General features: G+C 46.7%; 2 protein-coding genes across 5 annotated transcripts in view; one reads left to right on the top strand and one right to left on the bottom strand.

Annotated features, from left to right (window-relative positions):
• Positions 1-7,007, bottom strand: part of VPS16 (VPS16 core subunit of CORVET and HOPS complexes) — an 83,779-nt gene extending 76,772 nt beyond the window's left edge. The window contains exon 1 of the mRNA XM_009233421.3: positions 6,887-7,007. Coding sequence (XP_009231696.1) covers positions 6,887-6,939 — 53 coding nt within the window. The 5' untranslated portion in view covers positions 6,940-7,007. The remainder of the gene's footprint in view (positions 1-6,886) is intronic.
• On the top strand, positions 6,479-12,385 carry PCED1A (PC-esterase domain containing 1A). 4 transcript variants are annotated; one of them, XM_009233418.3, is made up of 8 exons: positions 6,479-6,848; positions 7,782-7,926; positions 8,434-8,513; positions 8,623-8,861; positions 8,959-9,109; positions 9,227-9,473; positions 11,385-11,660; positions 11,990-12,385. In XM_009233418.3, exons 2-8 carry the CDS (start codon positions 7,803-7,805, stop codon positions 12,235-12,237), a joined length of 1,365 nt encoding a protein of 454 aa, XP_009231693.1. In that variant the 5' UTR covers positions 6,479-6,848; positions 7,782-7,802; the 3' UTR covers positions 12,238-12,385. The 4 variants fall into 4 exon arrangements, with proteins under 4 accessions (XP_009231693.1, XP_002830153.1, XP_002830152.1 ...); XM_002830107.3 differs by having other exon boundaries at positions 6,557-6,848; positions 8,776-8,861; XM_002830106.5 differs by lacking the exon at positions 6,479-6,848 and adding an exon at positions 7,371-7,504.
• The last annotated feature ends 10,733 nt before the right edge of the window (positions 12,386-23,118 follow it).

A 23,118-nucleotide genomic window follows, 5' to 3' on the forward strand; every position in this document is an offset into this window, starting at 1 on the left:
AGGATCAAGGTTGCTAGGGAAAGGGCAAGAAAAAAACTGAAGCAACTGACTGTGGCTGTACTCTAAGGTGGGCAGAGAGGGAAACATCTACAAAAGGGGGTTCTGCATGTAAACACCAAGAGAACAGAGGGCTCCACGAATGAGGATCCTGAGGAGGCTGAAGGATGGGTATATCATGGGGAGGTATTAGAGTATCAGTGCAGACAGGAGCTTATGTTAAGAGAGGGGGCGGGGCCGGGCGTGGTGGCTCACGCCTGTAATCCCACCACTTTGGGAGGCCGAGACAGGCGGATCATGAGGTCAGGAGATAAAGACCATCCTCGCCAACATGGTGAAACCTCGTCTCTACTAAAAATACAAAAATTAGCTGGGTGTGGTGGCACATGCCTGTAATCCCAGCTACTTGGGAGGCTGAGGCAGAAGATTTGCTTGAACCCGGAAGGCGGAGGTTGCAGTGAGCCGAGATCATGCCATTGCACTCCAGCCTGGCGACAGAGCAAGAGTCGGTCTTAAAAAAAAAAAAAAAATAGAGGGGGCAGTTTGAATTTAGCATTTCAGAGGTAGAGCAGTTCTGGATGAGCACAAGGGTGGGATGGGATCCAGGGAGAGGGTGGGTGAGATGGATAAAATCACTTGAGTAGAGGTCATAGAACCATGAAGCCAGGTGGCCACTTAAGTCTCCCTGGAAGGTGGCAAGAGCTGGGATGCCTAGGAGGCTGTGGGCTAAAACAACAATCAGGGAGCAATGCAGTTGGTCAAGGATGTCAGCAGCGACACAACACCGACCAGCTGGGAAGGAGACACAATGGACCCCCTAAAGGGGTACAAAAGTAAAGGTCAGGGAGTGAAAAGCAATAACGTATGGACCACCTCCTGAAGCCTTAGAGGTAAAGTGGGCTTCTAGAGGACAGTGAGGTGACTCAAACTGTGCCTGGAGGGTAGCACAGGGTATGGATGGGCAGAGTGAAGGGCAGCTTCTCAGAAAAGCCTAAGGGTGAGGACTCTGTGAAGAGAGGCCACACTCTTAGTGAGGAAGGCCAGCCCCATCTTTCTGCTCCACTCCTAGGTCCCAGAAGTGGAAATCTCAGCAGCAGTAAATGGACCTTGGAATTGAATACCAGGAAACTGTTAAACCTAAGGATGTAGTTAGGTGCTGGTAGCCTCAATTCCAGTCCCCTGGTGGAAATAGTGAGGAAATTCCTGTGGCAGGGCAGCTGAACTGCTGGAGAAGCATGGTCTACTGGGGTGTGAGAAGACCCTTGAGTGAAAATAGATGATCTCCAGCCTGTCCAAGCTAAGATATCAGACCATTAGGGAGGAAGATGCATGTTAGGTATAACCTGGTTGCCTTGGGGTATAATCCAGTAATTCCCAAATCCCAGGCCCTAAAGAGAGTTCCCTGTCACTCCTGCAATCCCTTGTTTCCAGCCTGTCTCAAAAACATATACTACTAAAGAACTCCTGAGCATTGTTGCTGGGAATGTAAAACGGTACATCAGCTGCTATGGAAAAAAGTAAACATAGAATTACCATATGATCCAGCAATTCCACTTCTGGATATATACCCAAAATAATTAAAAGCGGAGTACAGAGGCCAGGTGCAGTGGCTTATGCCTGTAATCCCAGCACTTTGGGAGGCCGAGGCAGGCAGATCACCTGAGGTCAGGAGTTCGAGACCAGCCTGGCCAACATGGTGAAACCCCATTTTTACTAAAAATACAAAAATTAGCCAGGTGCAGTGGTGGGCGCCTGTAATCCCAGCTACTTAGGAGGCTGAGGCAGAAGAATCACTTGACCCCGGGAGGCAGACGTTGCAGTGAGCTGAGATCGCACCATTGCACTCCAGCCTGGGTGACAGAGCGAGACTCCATCTCAAAAAAAAAAAAAAAAAAAAGCGGAGTACAGAAAATATTGAATAGATATTTGTAGACCCACATTCACAGCAGATTATTCACAATAGCCAAGGGCTACCAGCAACCCAAGTGTCCACGGAAAGATGAAATGGATAAGCAAAATGTGGTATATGCATACAATGGAGTATTATTCAGCCTCGAAAAGGAAGAAAATTCTGACACATGCTATAACATGGATAAACCTTGAAGATATTATGCTAAGTGAAATAAGCCAGTCACAGGAAGATAAGTGCTGTATGACTCCACTTACATAAGGAGTCTCGAGTAGTCAAAATACCGAGACAGAAAATAGAATGGTGGTTGCCATGGGCTGGAGGGAGGAAGAAATGGGGAGTTGTTTGAGGGTATAGAATTTCAGTTTTGCACGATGAAAAAGTTCTGGAGACTGGTTGCACAACAACGTGAATATACTTAACACTACTAAAGGGTACACTCAAAAATGGTTAAGAGAGTAAATTTTATATCATGTATATTTAACCACAATTTTTTAAAATGTTCATTTTTTTTTCAGCCTCCCAAGTAGCTGGGATTACATGTGCGTGCCAGTACACACAGCTGATTTTTTTGAAAAAAAAGTTCATGTTTATATATCAAAAAAACAAAATGAAACAAAAATATAACTACTTAAATAGTTGCTCTTCCTTCTAAAAATAATTTCAGGAGTATATAATGTATCTTAACTCGCCTTTTCTTTTACCATAAGATGCTTCTTAGTACTTGAAACTCAATGTATTTAGAACCAAGCTCACCTCCTTCCCTGCCAAATTCACGCTTCCTGTCTCATGATTTTATTTAAGCCCCAAATCCAAGTCATCCTTGATTCCTTTCTCTCCTTCCTCCCCACCAAGTGCAATCATTACGAATTTCTTCCACTTTACCTCTAAATCTCTGAGACTGGCCCCTTCTCTCTACCTCCACCATCACCACCCCCAGTACTGGCCATCCTCAACTTTTTCCTGTTCTGTTCCATCAGGCTCCTAACCATCTCCCTTGCTTCCATTTTGCTTGTTCCTTCCAACTTTTCCCCAGCATTACCTACAAAAGGAACTTAAAAACACACACACACACACACACACACACACACACCCCTTGCAAATCCAATTACATCAACCTTTTGTTAAGATCCTTTAATTGAGGCTTCCCATCCTTCTTCAGGTAACGGTGGTCTACACGTCCCTACAGGGTGTGACCCCTACACGAAGGGCATCAACTTCATCCATGTCCTCTTCTTGTTGCCTACAGCACTCCAGCCACACTGGCTCTCTTTAGGTCACTGTGCATGCCTCAGTCCTTCCTGCCTCAAGACTTTTGTGTATATGCTCTTCTCCACCTCCATCCCACTTCCTGCACCTAAATCTACTCATGCCCTGGATAGGGTATTATTACTTCTTTCAGAGTGTCTTCTCTACCTTTGACTCCCAGAGTCTGTAACATGTTCTCTTAGGTTATTTGCTCCTATACCTCTCTTTATAGTGATTATGATCAAACAAATACTGAGTGATTATCAGCTGTCTCACCTGCTGGCTGTAAGCTCTATGATGGCAGGCAGAACCCTTCCACATCTGTTTTATCATAGTGGCTCAGCCTGCCAAAGGGATGGGACAAATCAATTAATTAGATTAGCCCAAGTTGCATTTTTAGGATTAAAAAAATGGCTTAACTTCTGGAGTCCCATAAGAACTGGTCACCGTTTCTCCTCCTTGCCTTCCCAAATTGAGTGGGTTCTCCAGAATACTCTTCCCAATGCAAAAGAATCCTATCAGGCAGATAGGACTTGAAATGCAATGTCTGCCACCTGTTTTATCATTCATTCACTGACTCAGACATGTATCAAGTCCTGCCTATGCATAAAGCTATGCACACATGTGAACAAAACTAAGTACCTGCTCTCAAAGCATTTCCTTTCTGGTGGAAAAGGTGAAACATGCTCTTATATTTTCCTGGTAACCTGCCCACCCCCAAAATCCTATTTTTTAACAGAGGTTTAGAACCTGTTTGGGTTCAAAGCCTGACTCCACTACTCAATAGCTGTGTAACCTGGTCACTAGTTGTATAACCTGGCCTCTCTGTGCCTTGGCCTCCTCATGAGTAAGATGATACCTACCTCATGGGATTGTAAGGCTTAAGCAAGTTAAAACACACAAAGTACTTAGTATGTTTAGTACATAAGAAAGGCTCAATAGCTGTTAGCAACTTAAAACATAAATATCCTCCCCAGCAAGCCTTAGACCCCTAATCCTTTCTGGCAGTACAGCACAGGTAAGAGTAGGTTAATCATTCAGGTTGTATCTGTGGCATGCACCCAACACATACATTCTTTTAAAACCTTATTAACATGTCAACAAAGCAAAGACTACATCTGATAAATAAGAGCTCTGTGGTAATGAGGTCAATGTCTGCAGTACTCTTTGATTTAATAAGCCTGGGTAGGCAACAGGTATCTTCAAAATAATACAAGTAAAGTTGATATTTTAAAAGTGAATGTTGTGTCAACTAGCTGGTGTGTAAATACTAAATGACATGGCTACCTTTGTCAGCTGAAATCCCTTCTCCACAGAAACAAGCGGAAATCATTTTCTACTGAATTTATGGATTTTTAAAGAAGTTTTTGCAATTTTTTCATATTGCACAGGCATATTTCTTTTCTTTTTTTTTTTTCCCCGAGATGGAGTCTTGCTCTGTTGCCCAGGCTGGAGTACAGTGGTGCGATCTTGGCTCACTGCAACCTCCGCCTCCCAGGTTCAAGCAATTCTCCTGCCTCAGCTTCCCGAGTAGCTGGGATTATAGGCGCGTGCCACCACGCCCGGCAAATTTTTGTATTTCTAGTAGAGACGGGGTTTCATCATGTTGGCCAGGCTCATCTCAAACTCTTGACCTCGTGATCTGCCTGCCTCGGCCTCCCAAAGTGCTGGGATTACAGGCATGAGCCACCACACTCGGCCAATTGCACAGGCATATTTCTAAGAGACAATTATAAATAAACAACAAATGCAACAGGTCTTTAAAAACTGCCACAGGGCAGTTGTCCATCTAGGAAGTATATCACATTAGGTACCAAAAATTACATTTAAAAGTTTTAATACGTCAATGAGAATGGTATATAGTTTCATTAGCACAAACAAATGTCTTCTATTTAAGTAAAGACCCCCATGCAATGTCTTTGTGATCTTTACTTGCAATCCATAACATATATATATTTTGAGACAGAGTCTCACTCTGTTGCCTGGACTAGAATGCAATGATGCTATCTCAGCTCACTGCAACCTCCGCCTCCCGGGTTCAAGCGATTCTCCTGCCTCAGCCTCCCAAGTAGCTGGGATTACAAGCACCTGCCATTATGCCCGGCTAATTTTTGTAGAGACAGGGTTTGACCATGTTGGTTAGGCTGGTCTCAAACTCCTGGCCTCAGGCGATTCTCCCACCTCGGCCTCCCAAAGTGCTGGGATTACAGGCATGAGCCACTGCGCCTGGCTTAAAATAATATTTTTAATTTTTCAGAGGGAGTATGCTATGTTGCCCAGGCTGGAGTGCAGTGGCTATTCATAGGTTCTATCACCAGTCCCTACACCCTCAAACTTCTGGGCTCCAGTGATCCTCCTAACTCAGCCTTTCCAGTAGCTGGGACTATAGGTACATGCCACAAAGCTCGGCCCAGTAAAATATTTTTAAAAAACTTTAACGGGCAATTATTACATAGCAAGCACTGTTCTAAATATGCACTGGTGATAAAGAGAAGCAAGAAACATGCTTTTAGCCGGGCTCGGTGGCTCACGCCTGTAATCCTAGTACTTTGAGAGGCCAAGGTGGATAGATTGCTTAAGGTCAGAAGTTCAAGACTAGCCTGGCCACCATGGTGAAACCCCACCTCTAGCGAAAAATACAAAAATTAGCCGAGCGTGGTGACGGGGGCTTGCAGTCTCAGCCACTCGGGAGGCTGAGGCAGGAGAATCCCTTGAACCCGGGAGGCGGAGGTTGCAGTGAGCCGAGTGCCCCTGCACTCCAGCCTGGGCAACAGAGGAAGCCACTGTCAAAAAAAAAAAAAAAATGCTTTCAGCCCTGAAGGAGCCTGGTTTAGCAGAAGAAACCTATACAAATGTCGCCTAAATATACAAATAGGCCATACTTAACAGACCCTAGCACTGGGCCCAGTGAGGCCCACAGGATTCTATTGGGGGAGAATCAGGCACAGTTCCAGAAAGAACTCTTGAACTAAGTCCTGAAGGATGCGCAAAATTCTTCAGTGAGATAGAGAGAAATGGCAGTATCCACAAAAACTGCAGACTGGTTAGGGCCTCGTAATTCTGCGCAGCTGGAACGCAAGATTTGGGTAGGAGAGCGGTAGATGAGGTTGGAGAGACAAACGGGCTGCCTTATAGACGCCTTATAGTTCCACGAGAAGTTCGTAGTTTTAAGGAAGCTATGGGAAAATCCTAATCTGGGTAACGATGTAACGGGTTTACACTTCAGAAAGATCCGTGGTTTAGGACTCTACAACTCCCATGGGCGGGCTGCCCTAACCCAGGGGTTCCCACTTCCGCTGTTCCGGGATTCACGGACGACTCGCCCCCTTTTCCCAGCCTTGGTCAGCACTGTTACCCCGCCCGCCGTGCGATCCCGCCCCCCTCGGAGCGCCCCTGTGGTCCGACTTCAGCAGCACTTTCCGGCAGGAGACTGGGCACTCCCTGTCACCCGCGAGCTGCCTCCCTCAGCGAGATCTGAGCATCTTTCCAGAGGCTAACAGACCTGGGCTTCGGGGTGACCACTGTGCTTTCCTCAGTTTCCTTTTCTGGAGCAGGGGAAGGCCCGGCTCCTTGCCCAAAGGCGGCTGTGCGCTAAGTGGCAGACGCTCGGGGAGAGCCGGCGCGGGGCGGACCCCAGCGCCAGTAGTGACGGGGGCAAGCGCCGCCGGGAGACTCCAGCCGGCGGGAGAGCAGGGTAAGCCAGGCCGTGGGCGGGAGGGCGGGGCAGCTCACCGGTAAAAGGCAGAGTCCCCGAGTGGGTTCCAGTTCGCCGTGTAGCAGTCCATGGCTGGTGCAGACGGCAGCTGGGAAGCACCGAGGGGACACCCACCTAGAGCGGGCTCCAGGCCGGTACTTCCGCTTCCGCCCGTCCGGATCACGTGGCGAGGCCGCCGCCGCGGCCATCACCACTGTGGGCAGCCTCACTTGGCCGCCGCCGCCGCGACCCCGGCCCGTACCTGGGCTTCGCGCCCGCCAAGTGGGCCCAGCCCTGGCTCCTGCGCCCTGTGGCGGCCACCTCCATCGCCTTGCTTTCCCTTCGGGCACTGGGGGTCGCTCAGGGCGGGACATGGGTGAACGGAAGTGGAAGCTGTGAGCGTCGCAGCCCGAGGCGCCGAGGCCTGAGGCGCCGTCGGGGCCACCGCGACGCTCGCATGGAGAGCGCTGGGCGCTGGGCTGTGCACCGACGGCTAACCGGGACCCACGGTCTCTGCGGGGCGGGAGCTTTGCAGAACCGACTGGCCGACTGGGGCGCGGGAACATGAGGCTTGGCCAGGAGCCCGCTGCGGGCCAGGCGCGCGGTGCGCAGGCATACCCGGGTCGCGGGTGAACACCGCGGATCCCCGGGACTTGGTAATTGGCGCGAGCGGGTGCGCGCATGCGCGGGACGGCGGCGGGCACGTGGTGAGGCGCAGGGTGGCGCCGCGCGGGAAGCTCCCCAGTGCCCTGGAGGCCTGCTGACTGGACGACCCCATGCCTCTGGTACCAAGTGTGACCAAGGCTGGCGCCACCATGGCTCTGCCGCCATCACCTCCTCCCTTTAGCATTGAGCAGCCCCGGAGGGGCTAGCCCTGAGGCTGACCTGCCCTGAGTCCCCACCATCGCGCTGCTTAGTGGCCTCTCCCTGCAGCCTGTCGTTGCTGGTGGCGGCATGGTCTTCTGTCTGTCGAGCGAGGAGCCGCGCCGCCCGCTGCGAAGCGACATGGTCCACTTCCAGGCCTCGGAAGTCCAGCAGCTGCTACACAACAAGTTCGTGGTCATCTTGGGGGACTCCAGTGAGTGCCTCTTCTAGGGTGACGCTTCCAGTCCCACACCTTGCAGCCCGTTCAGTGTGTCTGGACCATTTGTTTCCATCTCACGTCTCTTGTCTGTCTTCTGGTCTGTTCTCGTCCAGTAGGTTTTCTCTTTTTATGTCCCACACATCTTCCACGGGTGTCCTGACAAGTGTAATAACCTGTGCACTTTTTAGCCCATCCTTGCTCAGCATTTCTCGCCCTGACAGCTCCCCATAATTTCCATCACGAAAGCGTTGCATTGTGTAGTGTGTCTCCTGGGTGACTTGGCCGACTTAATTTCTGCCAGGTGATCTTGGGTCACTGTATACTGCTGGCCGGGAGGCACACAGAACAGAGGCAATGCCAGGACTTTTTAACTTCATCTTTTCTTCTGCGTCTAAGTCAACCACAGAGCTGGTGTCGGGCACCTCAGCCCTGGGAAAATGGGGTCCTGAACTTGGAAGGAGCTGGGGCAGGCTGAGGTCTGGGATCTCTGTCTCCTCCCAGTTCAGAGGGCTGTGTACAAGGACCTGGTGCTCTTGCTCCAGAAAGACTCACTGCTCACAGCTGCCCAGCTGAAAGCCAAGGTGAGGGAAGCTTGGTGGCCATGTCAGTGGTGGGTGGGCACAGACCCTGGCCTGGCAGGGTTCTCCTCCCTGGCATGGGTCTGACCAGTAGGGTGGGGGGGGTGGGTAGGGGGAGCTGAGCTTTGAACAGGACCAGCTGGTGGCTGGGGGCCAGCTGGGCGAGCTGCACAACGGGACACAGTACCGTGAGGTCCGCCAGTTCTGCTCGGGCTCTGGCCACCACCTTGTGCGCTTCTACTTCCTCACTCGTGTTTACTCCGAGTACCTTGAGGATGTTCTGGAAGAGCTGACATATGGACCTGCCCCGGACCTGGTGATCATCAACTCCTGCCTCTGGGATCTCTCCAGGTTGGGGCGAGGGAAAGGGAAATACCGGTTGGGGCTGGAAGTATGGCTGAGGCAGTCCACCTTTGTGCTTTTGCCCACCCTGTGTGTTACCCAACAGATATGGTCGCTGCTCAATGGAGAGCTACCGGGAGAACCTGGAGCGGGTGTTTGTGCGCATGGACCAAGTATTGCCAGACTCCTGCCTGCTGGTGTGGAACATGGCGATGCCCCTCGGGGAGCGTATCACTGGGGGTTTCCTCCTGCCAGAGGCAAGTGACTGAGGCCCATCAGGACAAGAGATGGGACAGCAGACTGGTAGATAGGACACCCTGCTTTCCAACCCTGCTGCATTCTGTGGCTCTTAGAGGCTGCACTTTCTCACTCAGCTCCAGCCCCTGGCAGGCTCCCTGCGGCGGGATGTGGTTGAAGGGAACTTCTACAGTGCTACGCTGGCCGGTGACCACTGCTTCGATGTCCTAGACCTCCACTTTCACTTCCGGCATGCAGTACAGCACCGTCATCGGGATGGTGTCCACTGGGACCAACATGCGCACCGCCACCTCTCACACCTGCTTCTGAGCCATGTGGCTGACGCCTGGGGCGTGGAGCTGCCCAAGCGTGGCTATCCCCCTGGTGAGCCCTACCATGAGTGGGGGGTAGTGATGCACTGGGGCCCTCAGAGGACAGGGCTCAGAAACAGAATGGGACACAGCCACTCAAGGGAAGTAGAGGTCCCTTGAAGGACTCCTGTGGCTTCTGCATGCACCTTCCTCAACCCCTGAGGAGGGTTAGATCATCGGAGCAATATTCTTGTCCAAGTTCCAGTTTTCTACAGTCTGGCTGTGTAGTCATTTCTGTGTGCTTGAAGGAGCTTGTACAAGTATTGACCACATAAGACAGCATGTTGCAAGAGTCCTACCCAACAGATTAACAGGAAAGAAATGGGGCATGGGTGTGAGGAGTGGAAAGACAGGAAGGGCCATCCAGGCAGTGTGGCAGAAGCAAAGAAGCCCACAGCTTGGGGGTGGGGGTACAGTCAACTGGCAGGGTGTGGAACAGGGATGTTGCATCGGGAAGGCCAGCCTTATGGACTTGGGCTCAATGGACAGTGTTCCATAGGCTTCTTAGTTCAGCCTCAGAGTCCCACTGTGACTGGTGCAGCTTGGTGTAGCTCTCCTCTGGCCCCGTCTCTGGGCCATTGGTGGAGGCTTCTGAGGGCCTCACTCCCCCTTGTTTTGAGGCACTGCTCCCCATCACATCTCAACTGTAACACTCTGCTGCAGAACCTCTGTTTCCATGTCAACGCCCTAGTCCCTGCATGCACACAAAGAGGGCACCGTGGCTGATTGTCTCCATGGCTGCTTCTCCCCTGCATCATGTCCTTAAAGGGCAAGTTTCCTGCTGCACTTGTTGACGACTCACCCCTTTCAGCCCCAGTGTCTAGCACAATTTCCCTGTACCCAGTATCAACAGAATTGTATTTATTGAATGGGAGGCACAAGTCATGTTAGAAGGCCGATTATGGCGGCACAAGTGGATGTGGGGGCACAGAGAGTCCAGGAATATCGTAGAGACAGACCTGTAACACTTGGTAGCCAGGAGTTGGAGCATCAGGGAGGTGAATTCAGATTTTGGTTAAACATCCCCATTTTCTTGTTTAGATGTAATAATTGATCCCCAGCAAATGATGGGATGCTCTGAAGGTTGTAAGGCTAGTTTTGATGGCTTAGGCCTTTGAAATCCAATTTGGAGCTACAGAAGTTAGGGCCATGAAAAGGCAGAGTTGATTTGGGGTGGAAGGATGAGTTGGTGAGTTTGGTCACAGCAGATTTATTTGAGGTACTTTGGAAATACAGAGTAGATTTGCAGTCATTGGTACCCAGCAGAGAGATTAAAACTGAGGGCACAGTGGGAACTGTGAGGGAGACAGAAAGGTGCTCACGCTTTGGATTGGCAGGAAAGAGGGACTATGGTGGAAACAAAAGGAGATGAGGGCAGGGGCACTTTTAGGAAGGATTGAGGCTACTGGCAGTGTCACGTGACTTGAGAAGAAGGGAATTTGTTAGCAGGTGGTTACATTTAGCAGGAAAAGTGTTGAGAGCATGGGTTTGGATTAAAGGAGGGAGTGAGCAATTGAGGAGGAAGTGGAAATTGGGCAAAACATTCCTTTTGGAAGTTTGGATGGTAAAAGGAAGTTGTTGGGGAAGGGAATAACAGGATCTTTATGTTTGGCTTATTTACTGGTCTATGGGGAGGAGGTGGGAGAGGAAAAAGCTAGATACAAGACCTGGGCAAACAAAGAAGGCTCTGGAGGGAAGTGTGAGGTTAGAACAAAGGTAGGTCTGAGAGGTAAGAGAGAAGGAACACACCTTGGGCTTGGCCTGAAATGAGAGGGAATGAGGAAAACTGGGTAGAGGGCAAGGGTGCTCCAGCCTGGTGGCTCTGCTCTCCAAGAGGAAAGAATAGAGCTTTAGAAGTGTGGACGGCCAGAGTTCAGGGCAGCCTGGCTCCCAAGCCTACCTAAAACAACCATCCCATTCCTAGACCCGTGGATTGAGGACTGGGCAGAGATGAATCATCCATTCCAGGGAAGCCATAGGCAGACCCCAGACTTCGGGGAGCACCTGGCCTTGCTCCCACCCCCACCTTCTTCTTTGCCTCCTCCCATGCCTTTTCCCTACCCGCTTCCTCAGCCCTCGCCACCTCCCCTCTTCCCACCCCTGCCCCAGGATACCCCTTTTTTCCCAGGCCAGCCTTTCCCACCCCATGAATTCTTCAACTATAATCCAGTGGAGGACTTCTCGATGCCATCCCACTTAGGTAGGTGCTTCTGCAGCTCCCCTACCCTCTTGTACCTCCCCCTACCCAGCCTCCTATGCCTAGGTAAGCTGAGAGGAGTTGGGTAGCTCCTTGTGCCCCTAGCACTGGGTTTGGTCACAGCAGTCCCTGAATCTTAAACATCATCTGTAGGTTCATTAATCAGCTCACTGGTTGTCACTGTTTCACTGTCTGAAGGTAGGGGAAGGGCTATCCCTTTTTTGTAGATAGGGAAGCAGAGAAGCTCACCTGGAGGACAAGAGTTGCTTGAAGGCAGAGCTGCACTCACTCTGGCCAGAAGCCCACTCTTGTAATGGCTGGTTCTTTTGTAGGATGTGGCCCTGGAGTGAACTTTGTGCCTGGCCCTCTGCCACCTCCAATCCCTGGCCCTAATCCCCATGGTCAGCACTGGGGCCCAGTGGTCCACCGGGGGATGCCACGCTATGTTCCTAACAGCCCCTACCATGTGCGGAGAATGGGGGGGCCCTGCAGGCAGCGGCTCAGACACTCAGAGAGACTGATCCACACATACAAACTGGACAGACGGCCTCCTGCCCATTCGGGGACATGGCCTGGGTAGACTGGATCTTGGGCTGGGACTGGATGTGCCAATGGCCCTGCAGGGCCTGCCTGGCACCTCAGGTACTGGGCTAGGGTGTCTGCTATGCCTGGTATTGTTCTTGTCCATTGCTGTCACCAATAAAGGCATGGAAGAACAGAGTGACAAATTCCTGTGTGAAGTGGGTATCCCAAACCATGATCTTGAGAGTGGGGGAGGTTGCCTCTGGGCTTTGTCCAACATGGGGCCTTTGACCCCACACTATTTAGAAATCATTGAATGTGCCTTCCTGTCTCATACTTATTTCTACCCTCACCAGAACATGTGTATTTAACAGAGATCCTGGAGGGGTCCCCTATTGTCAGCACCTCGGGGAAGAATCAAGGGCTAAGTGGAAATTGTTAATATTTTGTATGGAATTTTGGATCTGGCTAGTTCTTACCTATACCTCCCAGTCTCATGCATTCATGTGTATATTCGTTATTCATCTCTCTCTAAAGATACGAAGACGCATAACCTTATCTTGCATAATTCTTGGCACATAGTGGACACACAGTAAGTGGTTGGAATGAAACTAGAAGCTCCCAAACCCAAGTGGGAGATGTATTCGAAACTTCTTTTTTTTTTTTTTGAGATGGAGTCTCACTCAGGCTGGAGTTCACTCACTGCAACCTCTGTCTCCCGGGTTCAAGCAGTTCTCCTGCCTCAGCCTCCCAAGTATCTGTGACTACAGGCGCACACCACCACACCTAGCTAATTTTTGTATTTTTAGTAGAGATGAGATTTCACCATGTTGGCCAGGATAAGCTCGATCTCTTGACCTCATGATCCGCCCACCTTGGTCTCCCAAAGCGCTGGGATTACAGGTATGAGCCACCGTGCCCGGCCTCTATTCAAAACTTCTAACTTGATTGATGAGATGTGCAATGGAAGGAAAGAGAACACAGACCAACCTCTTTGGTGCTGGTGGTGAGACAAAAAAGGAGCTGAGGGAGACAAAATCCAAGGTGGGTGCCAGGATAGGGGTGGTGGTAGAGACACTGTTTTAAGCTCCATGCAGAAGTTAAAAGCAGGGAGGTACAGGATTTCAGCTTTAACAGGTAGTCTTGATCCTAGGTTCATGACCCTACAAAGAACGTCAGTAGTGGAGTGTGAGCTAAAATGTGGGGTGGTGTGAGGGATGGAGCATGGCAGTGGACTGGTAAGTGATGTGAGGGCAGAAATATAAGGTAACATGAAGACCCCGTAAATAATTTTGAAGTAGAATGGATAGAAGAGAAGGATGCAGAATTCTTGTATTAACTTTCCATACTTATTAATGAAATTTTACCTTGTTAAAGGACATAACATCTCACACAAAAGGAGATGGAAATAGCAGACCAGAAAGGTGTTGATCCTTGCTAGCCATCTACTAGACTAAATGCAAATGAAGGGAAGCTAATGAATCAACACACTGGTGCTGGAAACTGACACAGACAATGTGACTTAATAAAACCCTTTAGAGGAACCAAATGAGACAGTGTACAAAAGCATCAGCACAGTTCCTGAAACTTTCAAGTTCAGCTTTCTCTGGTATGAACAAAAAGGAGAAGGGACATACAAAAATGAAAGAAAGCTTCTTGTTAGATAAGATTTTTAATCATTATTTGCAACATTTGATTTTTTAAATTTATTTTTTTACTTTTTTTAAAAATATAAAAACAAGGTCTTTATATGTTGCCCAGACTGGCCTTGAACTCCTAACCTCAAGCAATTCTCCCACCTTGCCTTCCCAAAGTGCTGGGACACATGTGAGCCACTGTGCTCAGCCCCCAAATTGATTTTTTTCTTTTCTTTAACAAAAACCCATCCTCGGAGCAGCCGTCTTCAGCTGTATCCAGTTTGCCCAATCCCTTTTTCTCACTGCCTTTCCTTCTCAAAACGCTTTTTTCTCTCTTCAGACACCTTTGTGCCTCTGATTCTGGGGCTTCCTGGTATTGCTGGAGAAAACTGTACACCTGGATTGATTTGCAGGAAAAAGTAATTTGAGTGACGCAGCCTCAGTGTTTTCCATCCTGTTTTCCAGGAATCCTGTCACCTTCCCTACTGAGCCAAGCCAAGGCTTTTTCACTTGCTTCAAATCCCATCCCAGTTCTGGAGCTTTCACGCTAAGAAACCTGGAGACTCCTCAAATGTGCTCAATATCCCCTTCATTCTACTGCCATACATATATATATATATTTTATATATACATATAATGTATATTATATGTATATATAAAATATATACATATAAATATAATTTATAAATATAATAGAAATACATTATATACATTATGTTTATATAAATATAATATATAAAAATATATATACACACACACACACACACACACACGCATAGAGAGAGAGACAAGGTATCTATTGTCCAGGCTGGAGTGCAGTGGTGCCATCACAGCTCACTGCAACTTCCGCCTCCCGGCTCAAGTGATCTCCCACCTCAGCCTCCCAAATAGTTGGGACTACAGGCACACACCACCATGACCAGCTTATTGATTGAATGATTGATTGGTAGAGATGGGGCTTCACCATGTTGCCCAGGCTGGTTACGAACTCCTTGGCTTAAGTGATCTGCCTGCCTCAGCCTCCGAAAGTGCTAGGATTATAGGTGTGAGCCACCATGCTTGGTCCTACCTCCGTATTTTTAATTTCCAACCCATTTTGCTATGTGGCTGGCATGGCCCATGGTGAGGTTTCATAACCTTTACTGCAATGTCCCAACACCTCTGTCCTTAAAACTTTGTTACATTGCTTTAAAATTTATGGAAATAGCTTAATCCTGTTAAACTTGAAATTTATCATAAGAATAGAATAAAGGGGCTGGGCGTGGTGGCTCATGCCCGTAATCCCAGCACTTTGGGAGGCCGAGGTGGGCAGATCATGAGGTCAGGAGTTCGAGACCATCCTGGCTAACACATGAAACCCCGTCTCTACTAAAAATACAAAAAATTAGCCGGGTGTGGTGGCGGGCTCCTGTAGTCCCAGCTATTCAGGAGGCTAAGGCAGGAGAATGGCGTGAACCCGGGAGGCGGAGCTTGCAGTGAGCCGAGAGCACGCTACTGCACTCCAGCCTGGGCAACAGAGTGAGACTCCGTCTCAAAAAAAAAAAAAAAAAAAGAATAAAATAAAGGAGGTAAATGTTTCTCAGTTTGTTGTCATATAAGCATATGGTACAAAAAGCTTAAAAATTTGGCTCCTCTATTGTAGATTTTATTCAGTCCCGACTGGGAAGCAAGAAACTTACAAATAACCTTATATGAGTCATCACTTACATGAGTCATCACTTACATTTAAATCATTTCCCTTTTTCTCCTTTTTTTTTTTTTGAGATGTGAAAATAATGGAAATCTTAAGTTGTCCTGGTATGTAGGCCCACTATTTGCTAGTTAAGAAAGAGTGAACTCAAACTTCATTGTCTCAAAAACCATTCATGTTTGACCATAGACAGATGATTTAAGAAGACAATCTTACATTGACTTCCTCTCATTCATGGAATTGGTTTTAAAGAATGGACTCTGTATCCATTCATTTGCCATACCAAGATATTCCTGAAAGGAGTAAAAGATGCATGAGCACTTCAGTTGTGATGTCAGCACTTATTTTCCAGGAAAAAAAAAAAATTCTCTTTAAGAAAAGTAAAACTTCAGCCAGGGACAGTGGCTCACACCTGTAATCTCAGCACTTTGGGAGGCCGAGGCAGGCAGATCACCCAAGGTCAGGAGTTCGCGACCAGCCCGACCAACATGGTGAAACCCCATCTCTACTAAAGATACAAAAATTAGCCGGGTATGATGGTGCATACCTGTAATCCCAAGCTACTCGGGAGGCTGAGGTAGAAGAACTGCTTGAGCCAGGAGGCAGAGGTTGCAGTGAGCCAATATCATGGTGCTACACTCCAGCCTGGGCAACAAGAGTGAAACTCTGTCTCAGAAAAAAAAAAAAAAAAAAAAAAAAAAGGCCAGGCGTGGTGGTGCATGCCTGTAATCCCAGCTACTTGGAAGGCTGAGGTGGGGGAATCACATGAGCCCGGGAGGCAGAGGTTGCAGTGAGCTGAGACCACGCCACTGCACTGCACTCCAGCCTGGACAACAAGAGCGAAACTCCGTCTCAAAAGAAAACAAAACAAAACAAAACCAAGAACAACAAAAAAAATTAGCCAGGCGTGGTGGCACATGTCTGTAATCGTAGCTACTCGGGGGGCTGAGGCAAGAGAACTGCTTGAATCTGGGAGAAAGAGGTTGCAGTGAGCCGAGATCATGCCACTGCACCCCAGCCTGGGCAACAGAGCAAGACTCCATCTCAAAAAAAAAGAAAAGTAAAACTTGACCAGGCGCAGTGGCTCACACCTGTAATCCCAGCACTTTGGGAGCCTGAGGCAGGTGGATCACTTGAGGTCAGGAGTTTGAGACCATCCTGGCCAACATGATGAAACCCTGTCTCTACTAAAAATACAAAAATTAGCCGGGTGTGGTGGCACACACCTGTAATCCCAGCTACTTGGGAGGCTGAGGCAGGAGAATCACTTGAGCCCGTATGACGGAGGCTGCAGTGAGCCAAGATCACGCCCCTGCACTCCAGTCTGGGTGATAAGAGTGAAACTCCATCTCAAAGTAATAATAAGAATAATAATAAAATTGGAAGTTTCCCAGCAAAAGTAGATAACTTGCCTTCTGTTGCATTATCCAGTTCCCTGCCTACGTTCTGTGTTCAGTACAGTATTGAAGTACATATAAACAGGTACATCAGTGAAAGATAAACTCTGATTGCAAGGAAATGAGCCTATTCTTTTCAAAAAAAAAAACTGCTTGGGCCAGGCACGGTGGCTCATGCCTGTAATCCCAGCACTTTGGGAGGCTGAGGCGGGCGGATCATGGGGTCAGGAGATCGAGACCATCCTGGTTAACGCAGTGAAACCCCGTCTCTAGTAAAAAATACAAAAAATTAGCTGAGTGTGGTGGTGGGCACCTGTAATAGTCCCAGCTACTCGGGAGGCTGAGGCAGAATGCGGTGAACCCAGGAGGCGGAGCTTGCAGTGAGCCAAGATCGCACCACTGCACTCCAGCCTGGGTGACAGAGCGAGACTCCTCTCAAAAAACAAAACAAAACAAAGCAAAACCTGCTCAGCCAGATGTGGTGGCTGACACCTGTAAACTCAGCGCTTTGGAAGGCTGAAGTGGGCGGATCACTTGAAGGCAGAAATTTGAGACCAGTCTGGGCAACAAAGTGATACCCTCTCCCCACCTTCGACTCTACAAAAAATAAAAAATTCTCTAGATGTAGTGGTGGATGCCTATAGTCCCAGCTACATGGGAGGCTGAAACAGGAGGATCACTTAGGAGGATCACTTGAGCCCAGAAGTTTGAGGCTGTGGTGACCCATGATTCCACCACTGCACTCCAGCCTGGGTGACAAAATGAGACCCTGTCTCTAAAAAACAAAACGAAAACCTTTTTTACTGAAGTGGGGTTGACATGTAATAGACTTCACATACAAGTAGATATATATATATATACATCTATGAAATCATCACAATTAAGATAATGAAATTTATTCTTCTACCTCTTTATAATTCCTCCCTCTCATTCCTCCCCATAGCTTCCTCACATCCCCCTGCTCCTGTCCCCAAGCAATCATGGGTACTTATTGCTTTCTGTTACTATAGATCAGTTTGTATTTTCTAGAATTTTATATGGATGGAATCTTTCAATAGGTACTTTTTTCTTTATTATTATTATTATTATTATTATTATTATTATTATTATTTTACTTAAAGTTCCAGGATACAAGTGCAGAACATACAGTCTTGTTACATAGGTATACGTGCACCATGGTGGTTTGCTATACCTATCAACTGGTCATCTAGGTATTGAGCCCTGCACGCATTAGCTATTTGTCCTAATGCTCTCCTTCCCCTCGCCACCCACCCCCTGACTGGCCCTGGTGTGTGTTGTTTGCCTCCTGGTGTCCATGTGTTCTCATTGTTCAACTCCTACTTATGGATACTCTTTTTTTTCATCTGGCATCTTTCACTCATCCTAATGAATGGGATTAATGGAACAATTGGAAATTCATCCATGTTGTATCAACAATTTATTCCTTTTTATAGCTGACTAGTATTCAGTTGTAATGATATACCAACATTTCTCCATTCACCTATTGATGGACATTTGAGTTATTTTCAGCTTTTGACTATTATAAGTAAAGCTTCTATGAACATTTATATACAAGTCTTTGTATGGACATATGTTTTCATTGTTACCTAAGAATGAAATGGCTAGATTATATGGTAGGTATATGTTTAACATTTTAAGAAACTGCCAAACAATTTTTCAAAGTGGTTGTACAATTTTAGATTCCCGCCAACAATGAGAGTTGCAATTCCTCCACATCCTTGCCAGCACTTGATATGATCAGTCTTTTTAATATTAGCCATTCCAATAGATGGGTAGTGGTATCTCCATTATGGTTTTAGTTCACATTTTTCTAGTGACCAATTATGTTGAACATCTTTTCATGTGCTTATTTTTCATCTATATATCTTCTTCTGTTAAGTATGTTTTCACATTTTTCTCTCTCTTTCCCTCTATCCTCCTTTTTACATATTGGACTTTGAGAGTTATTTATTCTGGATACAAGTATTTTATCAGATATTATCTGAAAATACTTTCTTCCAGTCTGTGGCTTGTCTTCTTTTTTTCTTAACAGTGTCTTTTCAAGAACAGAAGTTTTTAATTTTGATAAAGTACAGTTAATCAAGTTTTTCTTTTATGGATTGTGCTTTTGGTGTCATATCTAAGAAATCTTTTCCTAATCTAAGGTTACAACTATTTGTTTTCTGTGTTTTCTCTTAGAAGGGTTATAGTTTTTGTTTTTACATTTAGGTCTATGATCAAATTTGAGTTAATTTTTGTTTATGGTGTGAAGTATAAATTGAAATTCATTTTTATATGAATATGCAATGGTTCAGCACCATTGGTTGAAGACTTCTTTCTCCGCTAAATTACCTTTGCACTTGCATTGAGACTCCCTTGTTCATATATGTGTGGATCTAATTCTGGACTCTACTGTGTTCCACTGGTCTGTCTGTCTTTATACCAATATCACACTCTTTTGATTGTACCTTTATGAAATCTTGACATTGGGAAGTGTTAGTCCTTCAACTTGGTTCTTTTTTTTTTTGAGACAGAGTTTTGCTCTTGTCTCCCAGGCTAGAGTGCAATGGTGCGATCTCGGCCCACTGCAACCTCTGCCTCCTGGGTTCAAGCGATTCTCCTGCCTCAGCCTCCCGAGTAGCTAGGATTACAGGCACACACCACTACACCTAGCTAATTTTTGTATTTTTAGTAGAGACAGGGTTTCACCATGTTGGCCAGGCTGATCTTGGACTCCTGACCTCTTCCAAGGTGATGTGCCCACCTCAGCCTCCCAAAGTGCTAGGATTATAGGCGTGAGCCACTGTGCCCGGCCTCAACTTTGTTCTTTATCAAAGTTATTTTGGCTATTCTGGGTCCTTTACATTTCCATATGAGTTTTAAAATCAGCTTGTTAATTCCTATAAAAATGCTGCTGGGATTTTGATTGTGATTGTATTGAATATATAGATAAATTGGGGGAAATTGACATCTTAACAATATGTCTGACCCATATCTGACCCCATGCACAAAGTATATCTCTCCACTTATTTAGGTCTTTAATTTTTCTCAGAAGTATTTTGTAGTTTTCAGTGTACAGGTCTTTCACATATTTTGTCAGATTTACCCCTAAGTGCTTCATATTTTTCTATTCTTGGAAGTAGTCATTTTAAAATTTTTTCTATTCTGATTGTTCATTGCAAGTACAGAGAAATACAGTTGATTTTTGTATATTGACCTTATATCACAATCATGACCGTGTACACGTGTTAACTACCTTGTTAAATTCACTTCGTTCTAGTAACTTTTTTATAGATTTCTTTGGATTTTCTACATAGATGATTCTTTTGTCTACCAATAAAGACAGTTTTACTTACTGCTTTCCAATCTGTATGCCTTTTATTTATATTTCTTGTGTTATTGCAGTGGCTAGGACATTTAGTACAACATTGAATAGAAGTAGTGAGAGTGGACATTCTTGTTTCTGATCTTAGGTGGAAAGTATTCCGTTTTTCCACCATGAAGTAGCTGATACTACTACCATGATACTAGCTGCAAGTTTTTCATGGATGCCTTCTGTCAGGTTGAGAATATTCCCTTTTATTCCTAGTTTGCTGAGAGCTTTTATCAGGAATAGATGTTGTATTTTGTCAAATGCCTTTTCTGCATTTATTGAAATGATCATATGGGGTTTGTTTTTTTTTTTTTTTTTGATAGTTTGGTGGATTACATTAGTTGTGTTTTGGATGTTAAACCAAACTTGCATTCCTGGTTTTTAAAAGGAAAGAGGTTGTACAGTTTGAAGATGATATAGTATTTCCTCTTCCTGTAAGAAATCACCCAAGCAAGTGAAAATGAGAAACAGAAATGCAAATATCATGTCTGATGAGACCTTGGAGAGCAGAAACTCCAAACAAATTAGGTGGACAGGTTGCAAAAAAGCAGTGGAAATTGATATAAATTGATATAACAACTTTGGAGATGATTGGACAACATTTACTAAAATTGAACATTTGCATACTTTATGACCCAACAATTCTGGTGCAAAAGAAATGAGTGACTCTGTCCACTGAAAGACTTAAAAATATTCGTAGATGTTTTATTGATAGCCAAAACCTGGAAACAACCCAAATGTTCGTCAACAAGAGAACGGATAAATTATTGTATTTTCGTAAAATGGAATAGTACACACTAATAAAAAAAAAAGAAAAAAAGAACTAACTGGCCAGCCACCATGGCTCACACCTGTAACCCAAGCACTTTGGGAAGCCGAGGCAGATGGATTGCTTGAGTCCAGGGGTTTGAGACCAGCCTGGGCAACATGGCAAAGCTCTGTCTCTACAATAACAACAAAAAAAAATACAAAAAGTTAGCTGGGCATGGTGATGGGTGCCTGTAGTCCCAGCTACTTGGGAGACTGAGGCTGGAGAATCGCTTGAATTCAGGAGGCAGAGGTTGCAGCGACCTGAGATCATGCCACTGCACTCCAGCCTGGGCGACAGAGAGAGACTCCATCTCAAACAAAACAAAACAACCATAAAACCAGTTTAATAAAAGAAACAAAAATGTAATTCACTGAATAAACAGAATACAGTAGAATAGTTCTCATAATAGATATAGAAAAAGCAATTTTATAATTCAACATCCATTCTTGACCAAAATTGTTAGTAAACTAGGTCTTGAAAGGAATTTCTTTAACTGAATAAAAGTTAACTACCAGAAGTCTACAACAATGTACATAATTCTTAATGGTGGAAACTTAGAAGCAAGCAGTTCATTTTAAATCAATATCAAGTCAAAGATATCTGTGAACAGCAGTTCAATTTGCCATTGTCCGGGAATCCCAGCTTGCACAGTAAGATGAGGGGCACACAGGAAGAGGCCCTAACCTGATAACATCTGTCTTTTAGATTGATGTGGTCTGTCGGTTTAGAGAGGTTCATAACTTTCATACATGTTACAAATATTTTGCAAGGATACAATATCACATATTAATTTTAAAAACTGGTATTTTGGGGGTAAGACATTTGAAGATGCAACCTGGAAAATATGATAGAACCAACAGATGTTAAATCAAGTTCTTTTAAGATGGAAAATATTTTCAAGGTAGGGAATTGTCACTGCACAGTAACCCCAAGTCTTTCAGCAAGCCCCAAAACCTGTGAAATTAACCAGTGTTCACAGCTGTGCTTGCTTTAAAAAATGGAGGCTGGAAGCCAGTAACCACAAACAAGCCACAAGATGAGAATGAAGCTCAGCAGTGCTACCCTGACCTGAATCCTCACCTCATTACCACATTGAAATCTCCGCCTGGGGTGTTGGGGGATTGGGGGCGGAGATGCACTTTGCCGGGGCACATACAGTGCTGGAGTGAAGGAGAGACTGCACACACTCCAGTTCTCCCTGGAAAGCCCCATCTTTCCAGGAATCACCGCCCCCAGTCTCTGCCTACTGCCCTAAGACATCTTACACATCCCCCTTCGCCCTACTCCCACCCCCCGCTCCAAGAAGGTGCTTTGAGCACAGGCTCCCCTTCTCCATTCCTTGATCAATGATAACGTTTCTGCTCTGCTTAACCGAACCTGGTCTCAATCTATTGGCATGAACGGCACCAAGCAGGGAAGAAACCCCACTGGGATCAAAGACCCCCTTGAGGGTCGGTAACAGAATCAGTACAAAGGATGCAAGTATGAGCTCCAGAATATAGATGAAAATGCTCAGCAGAAGAAAACAAAAACAAACAAACAAAAAAACTTGTCCAAAGGTGGCTGCATCCAGACCCTGTCAGATACTCACAAATGACAGCTCTTTACCTCAGGGGCATTGGATAATATCAGGCTCAGGCTGTTCCAGGAGTCGGAGTCCCAGCTCAGTCGGCTATATCGGGCTGTTCCTTCTCCAGGGTTCTCAGGAACTCTGCCGTCGATGCCTCGGGGTCTCTAGTGAGGGGAAGTGGCGGCAGGCCAGCGATTTGGGGCAAGGGGTGAGAGTCAACGAACCGCCACTGTGATGACAGTGGCCTTGAGATCCCTCTCCTTACCCTCCCGCCCCTCCCCGAGTGCTGGTGTCTTAGCCTGTGGGACACCCCTCCCCCCGCTCCCTCCTCCCACCCCAGCCAAGCCGGCCCCTTCGTTGCCAGAGCCAGAGGGCTCTCCTTTCGCGCCGTCGGTCTCCAGTCCGCGTGCGGCGAGTCCGGGGACATCGACGCTTCAGGGCAGCCAGCACATTCCCCGTGT

The sequence above is a fragment of the Pongo abelii genome, chromosome 21, assembly GCF_028885655.2.
Source record: "Pongo abelii isolate AG06213 chromosome 21, NHGRI_mPonAbe1-v2.0_pri, whole genome shotgun sequence".
In the NCBI taxonomy this organism is placed as follows: Eukaryota; Metazoa; Chordata; class Mammalia; order Primates; family Hominidae; genus Pongo; species Pongo abelii.

Bases quoted from the DNA above. Each gene is read 5' to 3' on its own strand.
- PCED1A (XM_009233418.3), top strand. From the start codon at position 7,803: ATGGTCTTCTGTCTGTCGAGCGAGGAGCCGCGCCGCCCGCTGCGAAGC. The intron at 8,514-8,622 runs GTGAGGGAAGCT...GGGGGTGGGTAG, and splicing joins CTGCCCAGCTGAAAGCCAAG to GGGGAGCTGAGCTTTGAACA. The intron at 8,862-8,958 runs GTTGGGGCGAGG...GTTACCCAACAG, and splicing joins TGCCTCTGGGATCTCTCCAG to ATATGGTCGCTGCTCAATGG.